Below are 18617 nucleotides of genomic sequence, written 5' to 3' on the forward strand. Positions count from 1 at the left end.
ATGTTCCGCAAAAGTCAAATAACTGCAAGGAATGTTATCCAAGTTAAAAACTTTACCATCCCAAATAAATGGGCTCATACATCCACAAAAGCGTAAAAATGAAGCCAGATATTCATTTTTCACGACAAATAAATAATGTGTCAATTTGGTAAATATGTTATATTACTCACCAGCTTACGTAGCACTTGATGGCAGCATTTAGGCATGAAGTTTGAGGAACCCATATCAATCGGTTGTAATCTGTAATAAGATATTTTTATTGTTCAAACATAGTTAAAGGACGAAAACAATGCTTTTCAAAAACGCTATAACCGATTAAAATATACGAATAAGGAAGACAGCACAATATAAGAAGCACGATTAAATTGTTTGTCCAGTAATTCCCACCTGCGTAATTATCTCCCGGCGTGGTAGTAATTAACTATATATTCTTTATATTACGATAGAAATACGACGATTATTTACATACCAGGATGAAATAGCGAAGTATTGAACGTAACAATGCGTCTTGGGAACAGATTTGGGCGCAGAATGTTGAACAATTGTTTTGAAATAAATTCACCGGCCACAACTAACGCGTTAGGAAAATGTACTTGTTGCGCATGCGCACGGTGAGATACCCAGCACCTGATCAAGTTCGAAAATTGATTAACTTTTAACGAAACGTGTCACAGGATATTAAGGCAAATTTCAAATTATGAATAGAAAAATATGTGGAATGAGTAAACCCCCTCCAGTAGCAATTTGAATAAAAAGTATGACCAGATTTATGATTTAGCTTGGTTTTGCTTCAATTCTATTATTCTTGAGACAAGACGTTTCCATTAACATCTAGGAAGGTCACAACTAGGTTGTTTATTTTATGATAACTGATACAGGATAAATGTTATACATTCTATTTTAACACTGATATTATTGTTTTTATTTTCAATGTCAATACGCAAAAGGAAAAAAATCTGACAACACAAAGAAACATTCAGTGAAATCAAGATTATAATGCATGTCATCAGTAATAAACCAATCAACTTAGATTTTTTTTTTTTGCCCCGCTGATAATGTTTAGCTACAATACAAAAAAGGGGGGAGGGATGGCGGGGGGGTTATTGAAATTAACGCAAACATCAAGAGTTGGCCAACAGCAAACACTTTAAAGAACAATGATCTTCAAATGGTGTAAATGCATACTGTATATAGAAAAAAATACATATGCACATACTTGTCATAATGAAGTACAGGATACACAAACATACATACACGCGTTTATACCATGAACTTGTAGAAATGCGCATTAAACCCACCAACAAGCAGAAGGCTATCTGGCTATACAAGCTAAAAACTACACTGAACTTTCATTTAAAAAAGAAAAAAAAGGAACCAAAATGAAAACAGACATTCACATTTCTGAAACTATCACCGGGATTGTGGTCAAGTCTTCTTGACTTTTAGTGCCAGATGCTGCTGCTGCTGCTGCTGATGCTGAGTGAGTGGGTGGGTTGAAGGGTAAAACGTTCTCATAACCTCCCCCCTTGAGTCCAAACTAGTTGTTGATGAGGTTTTTCTCCCACATGGGTGAATGTACATACACAAGTACTGCAGTGTTTATTGAGTGTATGGATGTCCATGCATGTAAGCCCTGTGTGTACGTCCTCTTAAGGCGAGGAGGGAGCTTTGCTACCGCTGTAATGGACCCGGTATCTATTGACCGCTTGCCCCTTGAGCTCCGTGGACAGGCAGGTGGTCTTGCAAGGGATCATGTCCTCTTCGTCCTCTCCCATCAGCCACTTGTGCACCGTGCGCTCGGCCGACGCCGTCACGTGCTCGGCCCGCCAGCCCCGGTGCCATTTGGCCAAGCGCTCGTGCTGGTTCGCCGCCACTCGGTGCTGAGACTGGGAAAGAAAAAAACGGGGGATGTATAAATTCAAGATAATCTCGAGGAGAGGTGATGGGGTTTCTGGCGAATTTCAAACATGGAGTAAAGATTAAGAGAGAAGACGTGGCGTCGTACCTTCCTGGCCTTGACCAGCGCTCCTCTGCGGTACATGTAGTCCTCGGAGTTCATGACAAACACCATCTTGTGAGTGTTGATCTTGAAGCGGCAGTCCAGGCTGCCGGCATTCTCCACGCCGAGTTGCCGATGCCACTCTCGTTTGCAACGCATGGCCTCGACCTGACGCACCTGCCAGCGCCGAAAACGGCGCAGGTTCCTGCGCAAAGCAGACATGCAAACTGAACCTCTTCTCATATGGACATTTGGACTTCAGAAAAAGTACATGCCAATCAATGAGTTCTTATCAGAGTGCCATTTCCTATATATTAGCATAACGTTAGACTCTTGGTGAAAGATTTATGGTCGAGTTCATCGTAAAAGTATCGTACCGCCAATTTCCGAAAAATAAAACTTGCAAAAAAGTTGCACCATCTTAAGCTTCTCAAATTCTTGTCAGTAACCAGATCAAATGAGTTGTGCTAACTTGACTTCCGAATTAGCAAAACCGTGTACTTAAGTTTAACTTCATTTTACTTAAAATTATAGATTTTTTTTGCATACCAAAAATGTTTGTGAGACTATTTGCATCAATAAAGGGTTTGATAAGAGTAATATCTGAATTGTAAAAAAAAATCACCATGACAAAAATGCTTTGAAATGTAAAAATGGGAAAAGGCTAGTTGAACTGGATTACCGTGGAAGAAAGACAGGTTTGAAAAAGTAGCCATCTGCTTGTGAGCATAAGCTGGACTCAGTTCCAACAAACTGCTCCATGTAACTGGACAAGCACTGAAATAGCAAAAATATAATTTCATTGAAGCAACGACACCACTTGTGATGTTTGAAACCTGTATCGAACACGCTCACCTGAACATCCAAGGGGTCATCAGCCTGAGCCTCCTCAGTGTCCTGCAGCTCAACAGTCATGGTCACATGACCCTTGTTTTGAATAAACATCACCTAAAAAAAATTAAGGGCAAATATAAATCCACTCGCTATAATTCTACAACTTAAAATTATTAAATTCACTTCCAAGTAAAAACTAGCTTCATCTATTTATAACAAATGGTATTCTGTTTTAGGACCCTATGGTTGTTATTATTTAAAAATTACACCTTATACACCTTAATTACACCTTAAAAAAATAAACAATAAAACAGACAAAATATGCATTGCAGGATTATGGGATGAAATTATTTTTTTTAAATAAACATCAAATTAGAACAGAGAAACAAAAAAATGCATTGCGTGATTATGGGATGAAATGATTTTTTAAAAAGCATATCTAGAGAGACACAAAAAAGCAGTACGTGATTGTGATTTTTGTTTTAAACAAGACATACTCCATTTAATGCGTGCGTTTAAACGCAATTGCGTGCGTAAATGCGACGGTTTAGCGCACAAGAATAAGGCTGAAATGTGAAAAATGTGTCTTATTCTGATGTACACGGCATGTAAAATTATGATGTAAAAATATTCATCCTATAGTCTTGTTTTTTAGCCCCCGAAAAACTATGCTTTTATGACGTGAATTTGGATTTTCCACAAGGCTATGTTTATACGGCTGTTATATTTCCAACTAACCAAAAATGCGAGGAATACACAATATGCAATTGATCTGGTTTGATGGCAGTGTGTGCAAAAGGTCCATTGTTAATCCCACTTTTTTTAAATTGATTTAATTAAATTTCTGCACGAGTCTGACCTTGAAACAGTTCTCTTCGGCCATGGCTCTCTCAGCTTTCCACTGGTAGCTCGTCTCCCAGGCTGACCGCACGCACTGAGAAGACAGGTTCCCCCCGGCGGCCCCTCTCTTCCTCTCAGCCAGATACAGATCGACCACTTGCAGACAAACCTCATCGCTCACCAAATGCTGGAGCTAGAGTTGTATAAAAAGATAAAAAAATTAGAGGTCAGTGCCACAGGTTGAAGTAATAAAGGAACATGTAGAACGCCGCCTACCTGCCGGATGATGTTATGGATAACCTTGTCGATGGTGAAGCCGATGTAGGCGTGGATGGTGAACATCTCTCGCAATGTGTCCTCGTACTGAGTGGAGTCGAGGTTACCATCCAAAAGACTGCGCACCATGTCTAAGAAAGCTGGGTAGTACTCTTCTAATTCCACCTCACCTGCAATACACACGACAGATTATATAAAGCTCGTTTTAAGGTAATCAACCTGTAGTTCCAGAATATTTAATTCAGAACTTTTGAGAGTATACGTCAGCTCAAATTAGACTGAGTTGGACACATTTAGAAATTATTCAAATATAAGACTCCTAATTATTTTGGTCAAAAAGACTAAAATTAAAAGGGGTTCCCCCTGTGTGGAGTTTGCATGTTCTGCCTGGACTTGTATGGGTTTTCTACGGGTTGAAAACTAAACTGCCCCAAGCATGAATGGCTGTCCATGTCCTTGAGCCCTGCGATTGGCTGGCCATCGATTCAAGGTGTCACCTGCCTGGTGCCCGTAGTTAGCTGGTAGAGGCTCCAGCCACCCCCACAACCAATGTTCCCTCTAATTTTTTGTTTGTCTGGGCAGAAAGACAACCTCCCTGAGCACACTGAGTACCGGTGTGAGCAACATCATCATTGCTCGCTATGGGCACACACCAGTATCACACCTGCTATAAGCAGGTGCATGTCTACTACACATAAATGATTTAGTAATAATAAAATGTAATGATAAATATCTATGAATGGGAGGCCCGGTGGATGAGTGGTTCGCGCGTCGGCCTCACAGCTAAAAAAATAAATAAAAATAAAAAATAAATAAAAATAAAAAATAAAAATTGGGATTTTATTTTGTACGCTCCATATGATTTGCTGTGCGCAGAGAAGACGAGAGTAGTGCGCAATTGCGCACGTGCGCAGCTTAGAGGGAACATTGCCCACGACCCTTGTGAGGATAAACGGTTCAGAAAATGAAAGAATGAAAAAAGGAAGTGGGAGTAGCACCTTTCATTCTGCAACTCAATTCACTCATATGCTAATCTTGTGGCTTTGCTTCCCACATTTGACTGCATATCTGACCTTGTACCTCCATTTTCTATCATTGTAGAAAGGGGAAAAAAGCTGATTGCTGGCTAATAACAGTTATGTTGCTAAGAGACTGATGCTACGTACTTGGCTGTTTGAGGCGCAGCTCCATGGCAAGGTCGCAGGCCTTTTCCCGCCGCCCTTCGGCCACGAGCAATCGTTCCCTGCTCTGCTCGGCACGGTGTTCCAGCAGCTGCCGCTCGGCCTGCCGGTAAACCCGTAGCAAGCGCGAGCACAGAGTCTGGTGCAGCCGCAGGAAGAAGTACCAGTTGTTGTTGACGTAAAACAAGTTGTAAACGTCGTCCATCTCCTTCTGGTGCTCCGCTTCGGGGTCACGGAGGTCCACCTTCTCGGCGGTTGCTCCTGAACTGGCCTCCATGGGGGTGGCTCCAGGAATAGAAGCGGTGGCGGTCGCGCTCTGGCCGGTTCCGCCGGGAGCGCCGCCGGCCTCGGTGTCTCGCGGCTGGGGCGGGCTGCAGCGCCTCCGTCTGGATTCGTTATTTAGTTGTTGCTGGCTTTGAGCCAGAGGTGGAGCTTGCGGAGGTTGAGACTGACTAGTGGTCGCTGCGCTTCCTGACGCGTCAGAAGAGTTGGCGTTTATCCCGGGAGTCGTCGTCGTGGATGACGACGAAGACGACGTCGTGGATGCCGTCGTCGCAGCCGGTGGTCCGTTTGCCCGTTCTCCCCCCTCTTCCGTCTCCGCCTCCTCATCAGTCCAGTCCTCCGTGTCGCTGAGCTCACCACGACGCGAGAAGAAGAGGTCGGGGACAAAGTGTTGGATGATGCGCTTGATGTGGTCCTTGTCATCCTTGTGAATGGTGGGCTGGCGTTTGACGTGGTAAATGATGAGCGCGGCAGCGTCCTCCAGGACCTGTTTGTCCTCGTACGTAAACACCATGTGAGGTTCGCTGGCCGGTGCCGAGCTGGAGCCGTTGCGAGCTTGCTGGCCGACGCCTCCCTCCTCTGTGCTCTGCTCCTGTCGCTGGAACAAGGGTGAAAATGTGCTTTAAAAAACCTCCCTCAATACACACAGTAATTCTTGCACTCACTAACGGAGCCTTTTGTGATGTCAAGAGGTTTGATTAAGTAAGAATAAACATTTTTGGATTTTTCATGTGTATTTCGTTATAACTTTCCCCCTACAAAGCTAGGAAAAAAGCTCATTCTATTTTTATTCTGTGTTCAAAATTGTATGATATAAGAAATTTGCAGTCTCTAGGAATGGACAATTACTATATTGGCAAATAGCAGCTGCCTAAAAAAAAGTAAACAGCTTTATTTATACAAAACCATAACTAAAAATAAAAATTAAACAAATTAGGCTAAAAGCCTGTAAAGGTGTGAACAGAAAGTTAATGGAAATTAAGAGGGAAACAACACCTTTATCATCATTCTTTTGTGATTTAACCTTTCCTACATTAGAGGTCTAAAAACTCACAATTTGAAACAAAAACATTTAACTTAATTAAATTGTACAAGAGCAGACAAAAAGCTAAAAGAGTAATGAGCCATAATTCCCCATTGCTACTTGATTGTGCAGGCGTATTCGTGATGCTGCATTGAACATTGGGCAAAATATTAAGCCTCTACATTTTTGCCCTGCCGGTTTATATAGTTGAGGGGGGAAAAATGCTTACCTCATCGTAGACACTTTCGATCTCATTTAGGAGACTCTTCGAGCGCAGAGCCTTCATGTCGTTCTGTTTGAAGTTGACCCCTTGGTGGTCCAAGGACTTGAGGTACGCCTTTTCATACTGCTCCCTCCAGATCTTGTTGAACCCCTGCTGAGCCTCTCTCCATTCCTCTTCCTTGGCTTTCAACCTGTAACCCAAGGGAAAAAAAATAAAGTTGTGAATGTGACAACCAACGTATGCTTTAAAAGAAAAAAGTAAATAAAAGTTTATGATAATGATCACAATCAGGAGAATATGTCCATTCAGAAAGCAGCCTTAAATTTTAAGTATAACATGTCTATAAAACCCCAGTGATCTATAAACCCGGGGGGCAGGCAGGCTTCTCTGAATTGAATGCTTTTATTGCCATTATACAAGTATACTGAGATTTAAAATGGGAAAAATATGAGAACAAATCTGTCCCAGCTCCTTGCCACTACACTGAATCGCATTGCATTTTTGTTGACTTTTTTTAAGGCTTTTGAAAGACTGTTTAAATATTTTTGACTAATGTCGTATACAAAAAAATATATAAAAATTCCTATCTTCAGCTTAAAATGCATATTTTTACTTCTATATTTCTAAACACATGGTGGGCTTCTCCGTCAACAGGTTTTGCAAGTTTCCTCGGGGGAAGCCTAAAATTGCATAATGCATACAAGCAGGATTTGAAACTACAAAATGCTAATAGCTTAATCCAAATTGACATTTTAGGAGCCTTCTTTAATAAGAAGTAAAAATTTTGCTGTTACTAAAATTCAATTTGAGCCTTAGAGGGTTAACCAGTGAAGACAAAAAAAAATGTTGCAGCTGTAACCTCTTGAGCACCACAGGCACAGCCGTGGCCGGACTCCTCTTCAGCCCCTCGATGATCTCGGGGGCTTTGTCACCATAGATGCGATAGACGGCGCGTCGTTGGATGACCTCTGAGGTCCCGCCCAGGCAGTCGTCCAGTCGGAAGCGATCCTGGTCCTCAGGTGAGAGACGCGACAGCTTCTTCTGGACGCTTTCCAGCACTCGGATGGTGGCCAGGTTGGTCTCCAGAACGACATCCAACTAAGAGCCACATTTGACCAATTATAATATTGCGTTGAACACTACCATCAACATGTGTACAAATAAAGTCCCAATGATTTCCATCGCGATTGTTTTATGTAGAACTGAACTTAAATAAAACCGTGTGCGGTCATTTGGTCGCCGTCTTTTGGTCCCTGGTCTTTTGGTCGCCTGGACCCAAACAACGGGCGACCAAAAGACTGGCGACAAAACAAGGTAAAACAACATGGTCTAGGCATCAATAAAAGCCAACAATGGCCCTGAGCAGTTTCACTGAGTGGACGTGCGAGTGTATAAGAGTTTGTATGTACATGTGTTGTCCCTTTAAGAAGCTACGTCAGTCAGGGTCTTAACAAGTTCTCCAACAAAACACAATAAAAGGCCGGGAAATTTAGAGCTTTTCTTTAGCCTAATAATTAATAGGGCATTAAGTATGACTAAATAATAATTTGCAGTTTGCATTTAGGGAATTTGAGCAACGATTTAAATGGTAATTATCAATAACCTTCTGGGCGACCAAACGACCGAGTACCAATAAAACACACCTAGTTTCACAAACAGTTATTTCCAGTTGTCGTAGTGTTTTGCCAAATTTCTCTTATCCTAACATTTCACTTTTAGTACAGATTTAGCATGAACCCAGAGAAAGCAAGGCGAGATAAATTCTCAAGATAATGTGGAGCAAGGTCATGATCACTACTAACAGCGAGTTAACAAACGATAAGTCGATAATGGCTAGCTGCTAATTCATAGCAAAATCAACAAAAGAGAGTATTTTTCTGACACACGTTTAACAACAAAAAAAGGGAAATCTTTCTTTTGGAAAATATGAAGTACCTCAAATCTTTCATCCTCACAACGGTGAAGTTGTTCTTCATATGGAGTCTTTTTAGAACTGACAAAGGTGGAATCCTCTGACCAGGAGGGAAATGACACCCATGTGTCATTTAACACCTGAAGACATCAATGCAGAGCATCAGTGGCCTTTTTTTGCTCCAAAAAAAAACAATGACTTCACATGCATCTATCTAGCGACAACATATTGTAACAGAATTGAATAGATAAATGTACACACACCTCTTTGCATAACGTGGTTCGCCCACTGCATTTAGGTTGCTGGTAGGTCTTGGGCAGCGCTCTGTAGCTGGAGCCCAGGCGTTTGCAAGAGGCATAATCCACCTCCCTGCCTCCGCCTCCCTCCATGTAGCGATCTGACAGCCCCGACATACCATGAGAGAGCTCTTTGTCTCCCAGGAAGGACTTGAACTGCGTGTACACTTCAGGAAATTTCCTGGAAAGCGTTTTGGATTCAATTTTTAGCGATAAACATCAGAAATCCAATCACTGTTTGCTTTTATTTAAAAAAAAAAAGCTACAAATTCTGCCCTTTCGCTAAAAATGAATTACTTAGTAGAATTGCAGGGCAATCTCAAAAGTAGTAATTACTCACCAAAACTGTAATCTAGAGAAATTCTCATCTTTTAATAATTGCTGATTTTAACTCCGACTCGACCCTGCAAATTGTTTTATGATATTTGAATAACGTACTTTGTGCGACACAGAGGAAGCGCTATATCAAAACGTAACTTTCTAAAAATTCCAGTTACAACAAAATATTCTTAAATTTAGAACGGGTACTTTAGTAGGATTAAAGTCCTAAGAAGTACTGTAAGAAAACAGTGAAATGAGTGTTTGCTGGGTACAATGTGTGGCTGACTTGAAAATGCTTCTCATCTTTGTAGAGCACTTCATGTATGATGAGTTAGGGTAAATTACATTTCAGCATTTTAAAAAGGCCATACTTAATTATGCAATAGGTCTCAAGACTTTCAAATGGGATGAATTTTGTGGTGAATTGCATTTTACAAGTGCACTGCTCTCTATGACTAATTTCCCACAAATCTACTTACCCCAGGAAAGGAGTGACTAGCTGCAGCAGCTCAGCTCCCGAGACCACCTCCTGGTTGAACAAGGCAATGCAGCGCAGGAAATTCTCGTAAACTTCCTGGCTTTTAAACAAGCGGCGAACCTGAGCGGCAAATCCCATTGACAGTGATGTTATACATGTCGTTTCTTATAAAGCGCCAATCTCCCATGGAAAAACAGTCAAAGATTTCCCACCTTATCGAAAAAGGAAAATTCTCGCAGAACTCCATGTTTTCCGACTGAAGCGATGGACTGGTCTTTGGTACAGGAATACTTCATTTTTTTCTTCAGGGAAGCGGAAAGACAGTCATGGTTAAAATTGAAATATACGGCCGTACAGATGATAACAATATCTAAAATTTCAGTTTAGTCTCCAGGCGCTCTACCTTAAGCAGCGGAGACATGTGGGGCAGGAGTATGGGTCTGGGCCTCTTTTTATTTTGTTTGGTTATCAGGTCATCATCATCTGCTCTCTTCAGCTGCTCTTTGGCTCCCGTTAACGAGTTTCCGGTGAACTAACGAGAACACATTAGATCGTGTGTCATTCCAGACAGATTCATATTACAGTAATACCTTGCGATACGAGGTTAACGGGATCTGGGACCAAGCTTGTATATCAATTTACTCGTATCTCAAATCATTTTTTCCCATTTAAAATAACTAAATACAAATTAATTTGTTCCTACCCTCTGAAGAAAAAAACCTGAAAATAGGATATTACAATGCAAATACGTGTTTTTAATTGTTCTAAATCACCACCTACTCAAAGTAAAAAAAAAACCTATCTAGTGGTTATGAGCTGCAATAAAATGTGACATTATAGTGTACGGTACACGGTCGATTGGTCGCCGGTCTTTTGTTCGCCGATCTTTTGGTCGCCCGGAAGGTTATTGATAATTACCATTTAAATCGTTGCTCAAATTCCCTAAATACAAACTGTGAATTACTATTTAGTCATACTTAATGCCCTATTAATTATTAGGCTAAAGAAAAGCTCCAAATTTCCCGGACTTTTGTTTTTTGTTGGAGAACTTGTTAAGACCCCGACTGACGTAGCTTCTTAAAGGGACAACGCATGTACATACAAACTCTTGTACACTCACATGTCGGCTCAGTGAAACTGCTCATGGCCATTGTTGGCTTTTATTGATGCGTAGACCGTGTTGATTTACCTTGTTTTGTCGCCGGTCTTTTGGTCTGCCGGTCTTTTGGTCGCCGGTCTTTTCGTCGCCCGTTGTCGCGGTCCGGGCGGCCAAAAGACGGCGACCAATCGACCGCACACGATAGTGTACAGTATTGTACAGAGTTCTTAACTTTGAGACGAACGTTAGCGGCTAATGGCGGAGGAGAATTGACATGTTCGGTTCGCTACACTTTCATGACAAGACGTAACATAACAAACTTTAACTTAAATGAACTTTGCATACTATACACACCAAATATGGATGTAACATTGTTGTTCTATAACCGAGGCAAAAGTGTTAATGTATTCCGCCGCGGCTTTTGAGTCGGAACTAGCCACTTCCCCGTGCCTCACAAAAAAGTGTACCCCCAGTTCGGTTTTTTTAAGGTATCTAACCAGCCATGACTCGCGTTGAAGGTTTTGGCTGGTGTCGAAGGATCGCCTTCTGTTTACTTTCAAGTCCTCGCAGATTCCGGTAACTGTTGTTTCTGTCTCCATAATAAAAGAAGCCCCTCCCTTAAAAAGGACTACCTAGCGGCTACATCGAATGCTCATATGTAAAATGTGTCTTGTATCTCAGAGCAAAAATTTTCTCAGAATTTTCCTCGTATCTCAAATTTCTTGTGTGTTGGGAGACTCGTATGTCAAGGTATTACTGCATTATATATATACATTCATATTATTAAGAAACCACAGTTATGAGTGTAAGACTTTTCAGGGGTCACGCTAACAACGTAGCTCCTCGTCTACTGACCAGCGATCTCTTGGCGTCGGGCAAGAATTGGCCAAACTCGGCCAGCAGGTCCTCTTGTCCCTTGAAGAGACTGGCAACTTTGGCAAAGACCTCATCTTCAGTCATCCCGCTGGCACCCCGATTGCCCCGGCTCTCCTTCACCTCCAGCTGCTCCTTCTGGGAGATGAAAAAGCACTGAGCGCATTATCAAAATAGCTATTAGTCAGAGTAAATGGCCAAAGGCCAGAGAGTCACCATGACTGGCAACTGAAACAGCACAGTGCAACGCCAGTCTCTAATACCTGATAGGTGTGAAGAATCTCTAGGAAGGCTCTGTAGATCTCTGGGTGGTCCAGAAAACGATTTTTAATCTTGTTCACGTAGCTGATGGCACTGTCAAACTCAACCGGGCTGGTCTCTGAGGCAGGCGGGGACACTGATGAGGTCGCGGCCTGATTCTGACTCTCTCTGCTCGCCAAAGGAAGGGACAGTCGGCCGGGATTTTCCAAGGGCCCGCTCGACGAGATCGAGGAGGATAGGGACTCCGCAGAGGTCGGCTTCGTGTCAACGCCGTGTCCGGGTCCGGCTTCAGAGGTGGTGGCGGATGTGGCGCCAGAGGTCGACGTCACGGGTGAGGTGCTGACAATCTTCCCCGGTTGGCCGGGTGACACCTGAATAGATGACGCAATTAGGACCAAGTGAATTATTGCTCAAATGATGGGCACAATTTCAATCCTGTCATTTTGACACCACATTTCTAGCCTCCATTTAAATACAATCTCAGGAGGAGAGACAAAGGCCTGAAATTCCCCTGTGTTCTACTGGTTCAGTATTACCCACAGCAAACCGACACGGTTAATCACTATTTGGGTGAACATATATTGATCTGATTTAGTGTCCAAAATGTCCATCACAAGTAGGCAGATGGAAAGCACAAACTACGAAACAGAAACAAACAAACACCAACGTTATGAGTGGAAATCCGGGGGGAATCATCTTTCCATGTTCACCTTCTATTGGCAGTGATTGGACAAAACCCATTTGATTGTTTACATTTGTAGAGAATAGACAACAGAGTGGGGGAAGTTTTTCTGATTATAATTATAAATATATTTTCCTAGTAATATAAGAATTTGTGCTTAAATGACGAAAATTGTGTCAAATGTATAAAAACAAGTTTAATTTTAAACTTTTATTACTCTGTGAGTCATATTGGTTAATTGTTCGAATGTGTGGTTGTAACTTGAATAAATATTTTCGAATCAAAATATAGTATAAATTTACTCAGTACAGACGCTCCCCTTCTTACGAACGAGTTAGGTTCCGAGCGATTGTTCATAAGTTGAATTTGTTTGTAAGTTGATTCAGTTGAATTTGTTTGCAAGTTGATTCAGTGCTATATTTTGTATTATATTTTATGTTTAAGGCCTATATAAGTATATTGAAGGTTGATATAAATGCATTTGTATGTTTAAGGCTTGTATAAGTAACACGCATTGGTTTGTACTGAAAAAAACATTTAATAAAATGGAGAGAATATGTACAGTACTGTATAGAGAGAGATTTATGTATTAGAAAAGAAGCGATCTAACGACGATTGCACAGTTTTCTTCATTTTTTCATCATAAATGATGCGTTAGCACTGTATGGCATCATTCAATTGATTTGCAAACTTTGTACAACGTTCAATATTTGGGTCCTGCTGCTCGATCTTTCTGTTTATAAATGGTACTGACGGTCGAACGATTCAAGTTGTACATATACAGTGGTACCTCGAGATACGAGCTTAATCCGTTCCGGAACTGAGCTCGTATGACGAGATTCTCGTAACTCGAGCGGACGTTTTCCATTGAAATGAATGGAAAACAAATTAATTCGTTCCAACCCTCTGAAAAAACACCAAAAACAGGATATCAGATAGGAAAAAATGATTTATTTCTTCTAATTCGCCATCTATTAACAAAGTAACACATAACTAGTGGTTTAATAGTAATACAATGTGTTTAATCTAACTAAAATTGGGCAGATTTCGCCGACGGGAGACAGAGACGTTTGGGGGCGTGGGCGGGGGGTTCCTTTTTTTTTTCCACGACAACGCACTCGTAAACGGAACAAACAAATTTAAATTAACTTGGATTAATATATACAGACACTCAAACATACGTTTAATGTAACTTTACACAAAACTGAATTCTAATTTTGTTGTAATCTTTTTTTACCTTCGTTCTGGCCGGGTTAGCGGTTTGCCACGCATCCACCCTCACGTTCGCTATCGATAGACTGTTTGCTGTTGTATTGCCTTCAAAATATTCCCAAAATGATGCACACAAATGTCCTCACAATAGGATAACGCACGACCACTTGCCAACGAGAAATAGTCTTTAAAAAACGATCGCGGGAGCTTTCCTAAGAAAGAATAACAGGAAATGACATAGCTGAGCTTCCCACATAGTGATTGTGTGTAATGAAGTTTTATTCTGAGAAAGGTTGCCATTGCCTATGGTTTTGTGTGCAGGAGTATACTTCATTACCCAGAAAGCCCTTTTTTTGCATGCGCGTTGTGCGTTTCCTGGTCGTATGAGAAACTCGTCTGAATTAATTAGTTCCGTGCTCGTAAATATTGTTATACACAAAAGATATGCAAAAAAGACCTGGCTTGGTCGCATCAAGAAATTTTGACCGCATAACGGGCGAATTATTCGATCGAAATTTCCCCCGTAAGGCGAGCATTTTGTATGACGAGGTACCACTGTATGTGCAACGCTCACCACTCACGCGCATCAAGCTTCGTTATTATTGCCACTCGTTTCAAATGAAATGGCTTGCCTCTTACTTGCAACTCCCTCAATAGAAGCCTTTAGCTTTTTACCTACCATTTTCAATAATGGATGCATGAGATATTTAATGATTCAAATGAAAAAGTTTCTTTGCACACTGAGATACATTCAGGCACTTCCCCATTGCAACGAAGAAGGTAGATGCTGGGTGAGCTGAGCTCTCACAGCGCCAGGCGTCGGTATTAGCGGCGGAAAGAAGTACTACTCGAAAAAAGGCGTGAAATACACAATTGGACTTACGAACATTTTTCGACTTAAACGCAATTTGGAGACATGTTCGTATGTACCGTTGTTCGTAAGTTGAATGTTCGTAAGTACGGGAGCGTCTGTAATATAATTTTTGGGGGCAATTACAAAATGAAATAACATTTTCTGTCATTATTACAACCTCCATCATATACAAAGAAGAAATCCAAGTGTCTCTCTTTCTGATACCCAGACAGTGTTAATTTTGAAAGAATTAATACACTTTGCTATCTTTCTAACTTTTTCCTTTCTCCACCTAACCAGTGCTTCAATTCCATAATTCCAAGGATCAATACTGCAGACTGTGTTATGACAATGACACCTACCGTAATGTGGTAAAGGTGACGCATCAAAATCATTTAAATCCTACATTCCCTAACCACAACTCTTATAAACGTGGCCCTCTGTTTAATCCACCGCGGCAAAAACTTAATTTCAAATGTCGAGTGAGTGATAGAGCTTGACTGAGCTCGCATTGCAGCAAGCATGTGAAGAACTGACTTTTTCTCCATAATTCTGTAGAAAAGATAGGATTAGTGATTTAGTTGTTGACAGAAAACTAATATACTATCAATAATTTATCTCGACACTGGAGCAGAGCCCAGCTCGATGTGAGAGCTTCATATCTGCTACCCTGTGGCTCCAAAAGCTTCCCTACGTTTACATCCAAGTCATAAAAAATCCTTGACGCTGAAATGCTGCTTGCCATGACCAAAATGTGAAATACGAGACCTTAGACTAACTGTCACTAGTAATGTTGTAGCTGGACATTCACCTGACTTCCAGGTTGACTCGCGGGCTCAGCAATGAAGTGAATATGAATGATTGTCTCTCTCTATATGTTCCACATGAGTGACTAACAGCCAGTTCAACACACACACACAAAAACGGTTGAATGTGTTTTGGGTGTAATAGCCACTGCTCAAAGCCCTGGTGTTAAATCCTCCGGACAACGCAACAGACTTGACCACACATCTAATTATGGCCGAGGGGAGGTTCAAATTACTGAGTATGCAATGAAAGTGGCTATTGTCTCACCTGTGCGGAGAAGGGTGACTGGAGAAAGGCAATTCCATTCTTTGGGACCTCTATCCGATACCCAGGTGGAAGGAAGGCGTTGAAGCCCAATACTAAGTCGGGGTGGCCATGGAAAAGTTGGGACACTCTGTTTATTACTCCTGGAGTGTCAATGCTACAGAAGAGATGAGGGTTAAAGAAAATATCAGTGATCAGATTATATGGTTATCCTTTCATAGGGCACTCATTGAACTCATTGTCTGCTAGTGACGGGGTTAGATGTACAATCTATTTTGACTGGAAGGACTGGCAACGATTATTCAATGGCATTTTACCATGAGTATTTACAGCCATTACTCCCAATGTAAAAGTGATATCATTGTCAATGACCACCTATGAAATAAAAAAATGTATAATTGGGGATAGTACCCAGAATGAATTTCTGTTATTATTCATTTTCATTTTCCACATTTCATTTATCCCATATTTTTGTAAATTCAGTGTCAATTTTTTTTTGCCAATTTTAGCCATTTAGAAAAAAATATATATACAAACTACCAATGTTAAATATAGATATCTAGGACTGTGGATAGCACGTCAACCTCACAGTTTTGAGATCGACGGTTCGATCCCAGTTCCAGACACTATTGTGTGCAGTTTGGATGTAGTCCCCGGGCCTTTGTGGGTTTTATCCGGGTACTCCAGTTTCATCCCACATTGCAAAAACATGTATGGTAGGCTTGTTGAATACTATAAATTGCCTCTAGATAAGAGTGTGGTTGTCCATTTACTGATGCCCTGCGATTGGCTAGCAACCAATCCAGGATGTCTTCTGCTTGGTGCCCATAGTTGGCTGGGATAGGCTCCAGCACCCCCCACAACCTTTGTAAGGATAAGCGTTTTGGAAAATGAATGAATATAGATATCTATATATAACGTAGTTATGCAGGCCTTACCTAACTTGGATTGTAAATGTTAAAATTCTGGCCTACGTGAGCCAAAACGTGGCGTCTACGTACGTGGACCAAGTAATTTGCCCTACAAATGTTGAAGCGACCCAAAATAGCAGCTCAATTAAGTATGAAAAGACATTGCAAACAATGCAATAATATTCTGCAGATAAGCATTTGTATTTTTCAGTCTTGGATGAGAGTGGACAAAGATAATAAAAGGGGGAAATACCTCTGTGATTTGAACTCTTTCATGATGTCGAGAAACTTGTTGTATATGCCCGGATCGTTGGCAAAGCGTATTTTAACCTGGTCCAAATATGACAAGGCATCTTCAACCTGCAACACACATCGAAAACAGTTCGAACATGAAGCAGTCTCTCCACAAGCATTTCGACATGGTCAAATAACGAAGCAGGATGCTGAATCAGCTCTGCTGCAGTTTAACGACGTACGCTTCATATTTAGCTCAAACAAGCAAATAACAACGACGAATTAGAAACGAATACACACACCAAAAAAACATGAATTTTACTCAATGGTACTCGTATGGCTCTCAATGGTACTTCGAACAGGGCACACGTCGTCATTGTCCAATCCGAAATCTCCGAACGAATACTCAAGTAAACAGCTGTACGCCGTGTTCAGCCAAAGAAATATATAAATAAATGAATGAATGCGTGGCTACCAAAACAAGCCAAGAGGCTTTTGTTCACTGCTCGCCGTCTTTCTTCGCTTCGCTACGGGCAAGTTTGGGGTTAGGTTCCGAAAGAATGCATGTTTGTTCGCACAAAGCATTGTCACATATCTTTGCAGGGCTACTCGTGTTAGCATTAGCTATTGAAATGACGATGAAAAAACTCACAACACCTACGCACGCATACACATTTTTTTTGACACTCGGGGCTTATTCGTCGCCCATTTTAACCAGCTCACGGCAGTAAAAAAATGCACACACTGTGATACGAACAGGCGTGGAAAGAAGCCGCTCATTTAATGGAGTAGCCTTTCTAGGCTAGCCTGGCTGACGTCCTCCACTTTGTTCAGGGTGGCTGGAAAAGGGGAACAAGGAGGAACTTCTCACAAGCGAGCTTTTTTGTTCTTTCTTTTTTTATTTTAAGTTCACGGTTGCTCTCCATGGCCGCCTATGACAGTAAAATGAGAAAGTAGCGCAAACTGTGTCACTCGACTGTCACTTGGGACGCCCATTTTTTTTTTTTTTTACAAAACACACTTTCCACGTTTTAAGCTTGCGTGTCGACGTCGGGTTGCTAAGAAATGAATTAGTTCTGATCGACCAGCCAACAATCCTTTCACTCATTTCGACGTTCGGTGCCTGAAACAAGGCAAGCCCGGTGTAATAAAACAAAATGGTTGTGACTCTGAGGGGACTTTTCCTCCCCCTTTTGCCGTTGTCTTCTTACCTTGAGCTTCTGGAAGTGCTGCTGCTGCACTTGCTTTTGTGTTATGACGAAAGGCTTGTCTTGAATTGGATTGATTTGTTTCCCCGTGCTGTGCGCCTGGATCTTCGCCATGAGCCCGGCGGCGGGAGGCTGCAGGAGCCCAACTTGGGAGCGAAGCTTCGGCGGGTTGGCTAGCCGACAAAGCGTCCTCTCGGTCGGGGAGCCAGCCTGCCACCCGCGAGCAAGCGAGTCGAGCAGCCCCTACTTTGCCAGTTTCGCACGGCTCTAACGGACGGAAAAGCCAACCGAGTGGAGACGGATGACTGACAAGCTGCTACTCGACGAGACTTTGGCAAAACATCGTCGAATAGAAAGAGCCGAGTTAAGACGCAACCGAGGAGGGGGAAAAAAGCTCAGGGACAATGGTTGCCGTTTATCGTGTTTAAAATAACTATTGCCTGTCTCTTTAAATTCGGCGGCAGCGCTTGTTTCTCAGCGTCCGGAAACCAGAGTCAAGTGAGAGGAGGGAAAAAAAAGAGTAAAAGTCCTCTTGCGCATGCGCGAC

At 41.8% G+C, this 18617-nt stretch overlaps 1 protein-coding gene across 2 annotated transcripts; it reads right to left on the minus strand.

Moving 5' to 3' along the window:
- Nucleotides 1-832: 832 nt before the first annotated feature.
- Nucleotides 833-18611, minus strand: sin3b (SIN3 transcription regulator family member B). Of its 2 annotated transcripts, XM_077607543.1 has the most exons (19): nucleotides 18074-18611; nucleotides 16882-16988; nucleotides 15721-15874; nucleotides 11902-12270; nucleotides 11621-11776; nucleotides 10070-10198; nucleotides 9879-9968; nucleotides 9668-9786; nucleotides 8835-9048; nucleotides 8595-8711; nucleotides 7519-7757; nucleotides 6666-6849; nucleotides 5116-6010; nucleotides 3950-4119; nucleotides 3693-3866; nucleotides 2855-2947; nucleotides 2682-2776; nucleotides 2006-2204; nucleotides 833-1886 (listed from the first exon to the last, which is right to left on the minus strand). In XM_077607543.1, the coding sequence occupies exons 1-19, from the start codon at nucleotides 18182-18184 to the stop codon at nucleotides 1650-1652; spliced, it is 3852 nt and encodes a 1283-aa protein (XP_077463669.1). In that variant the 5' UTR covers nucleotides 18185-18611; the 3' UTR covers nucleotides 833-1649. The 2 variants fall into 2 exon arrangements, with proteins under 2 accessions (XP_077463669.1, XP_077463670.1); XM_077607544.1 differs by lacking the exons at nucleotides 15721-15874; nucleotides 16882-16988; nucleotides 18074-18611 and adding an exon at nucleotides 14473-14556.
- Nucleotides 18612-18617: the final 6 nt, after the last annotated feature.

This window comes from Stigmatopora argus, chromosome 8 (genome assembly GCF_051989625.1).
Source record: "Stigmatopora argus isolate UIUO_Sarg chromosome 8, RoL_Sarg_1.0, whole genome shotgun sequence".
NCBI classification, from domain to species: Eukaryota; Metazoa; Chordata; class Actinopteri; order Syngnathiformes; family Syngnathidae; genus Stigmatopora; species Stigmatopora argus.

Bases quoted from the DNA above. Each gene is read 5' to 3' on its own strand.
- sin3b (XM_077607543.1), bottom strand. From the start codon at position 18,184: ATGGCGAAGATCCAGGCGCACAGCACGGGGAAACAAATCAATCCAATT. The intron at 11,777-11,901 runs GTATTAGAGACT...TTCATCTCCCAG, and splicing joins AGATTCTTCACACCTATCAG to AAGGAGCAGCTGGAGGTGAA. The intron at 4,120-5,115 runs GTACGTAGCATC...TGTGTATTGCAG, and splicing joins GCTGCGCCTCAAACAGCCAA to GTGAGGTGGAATTAGAAGAG.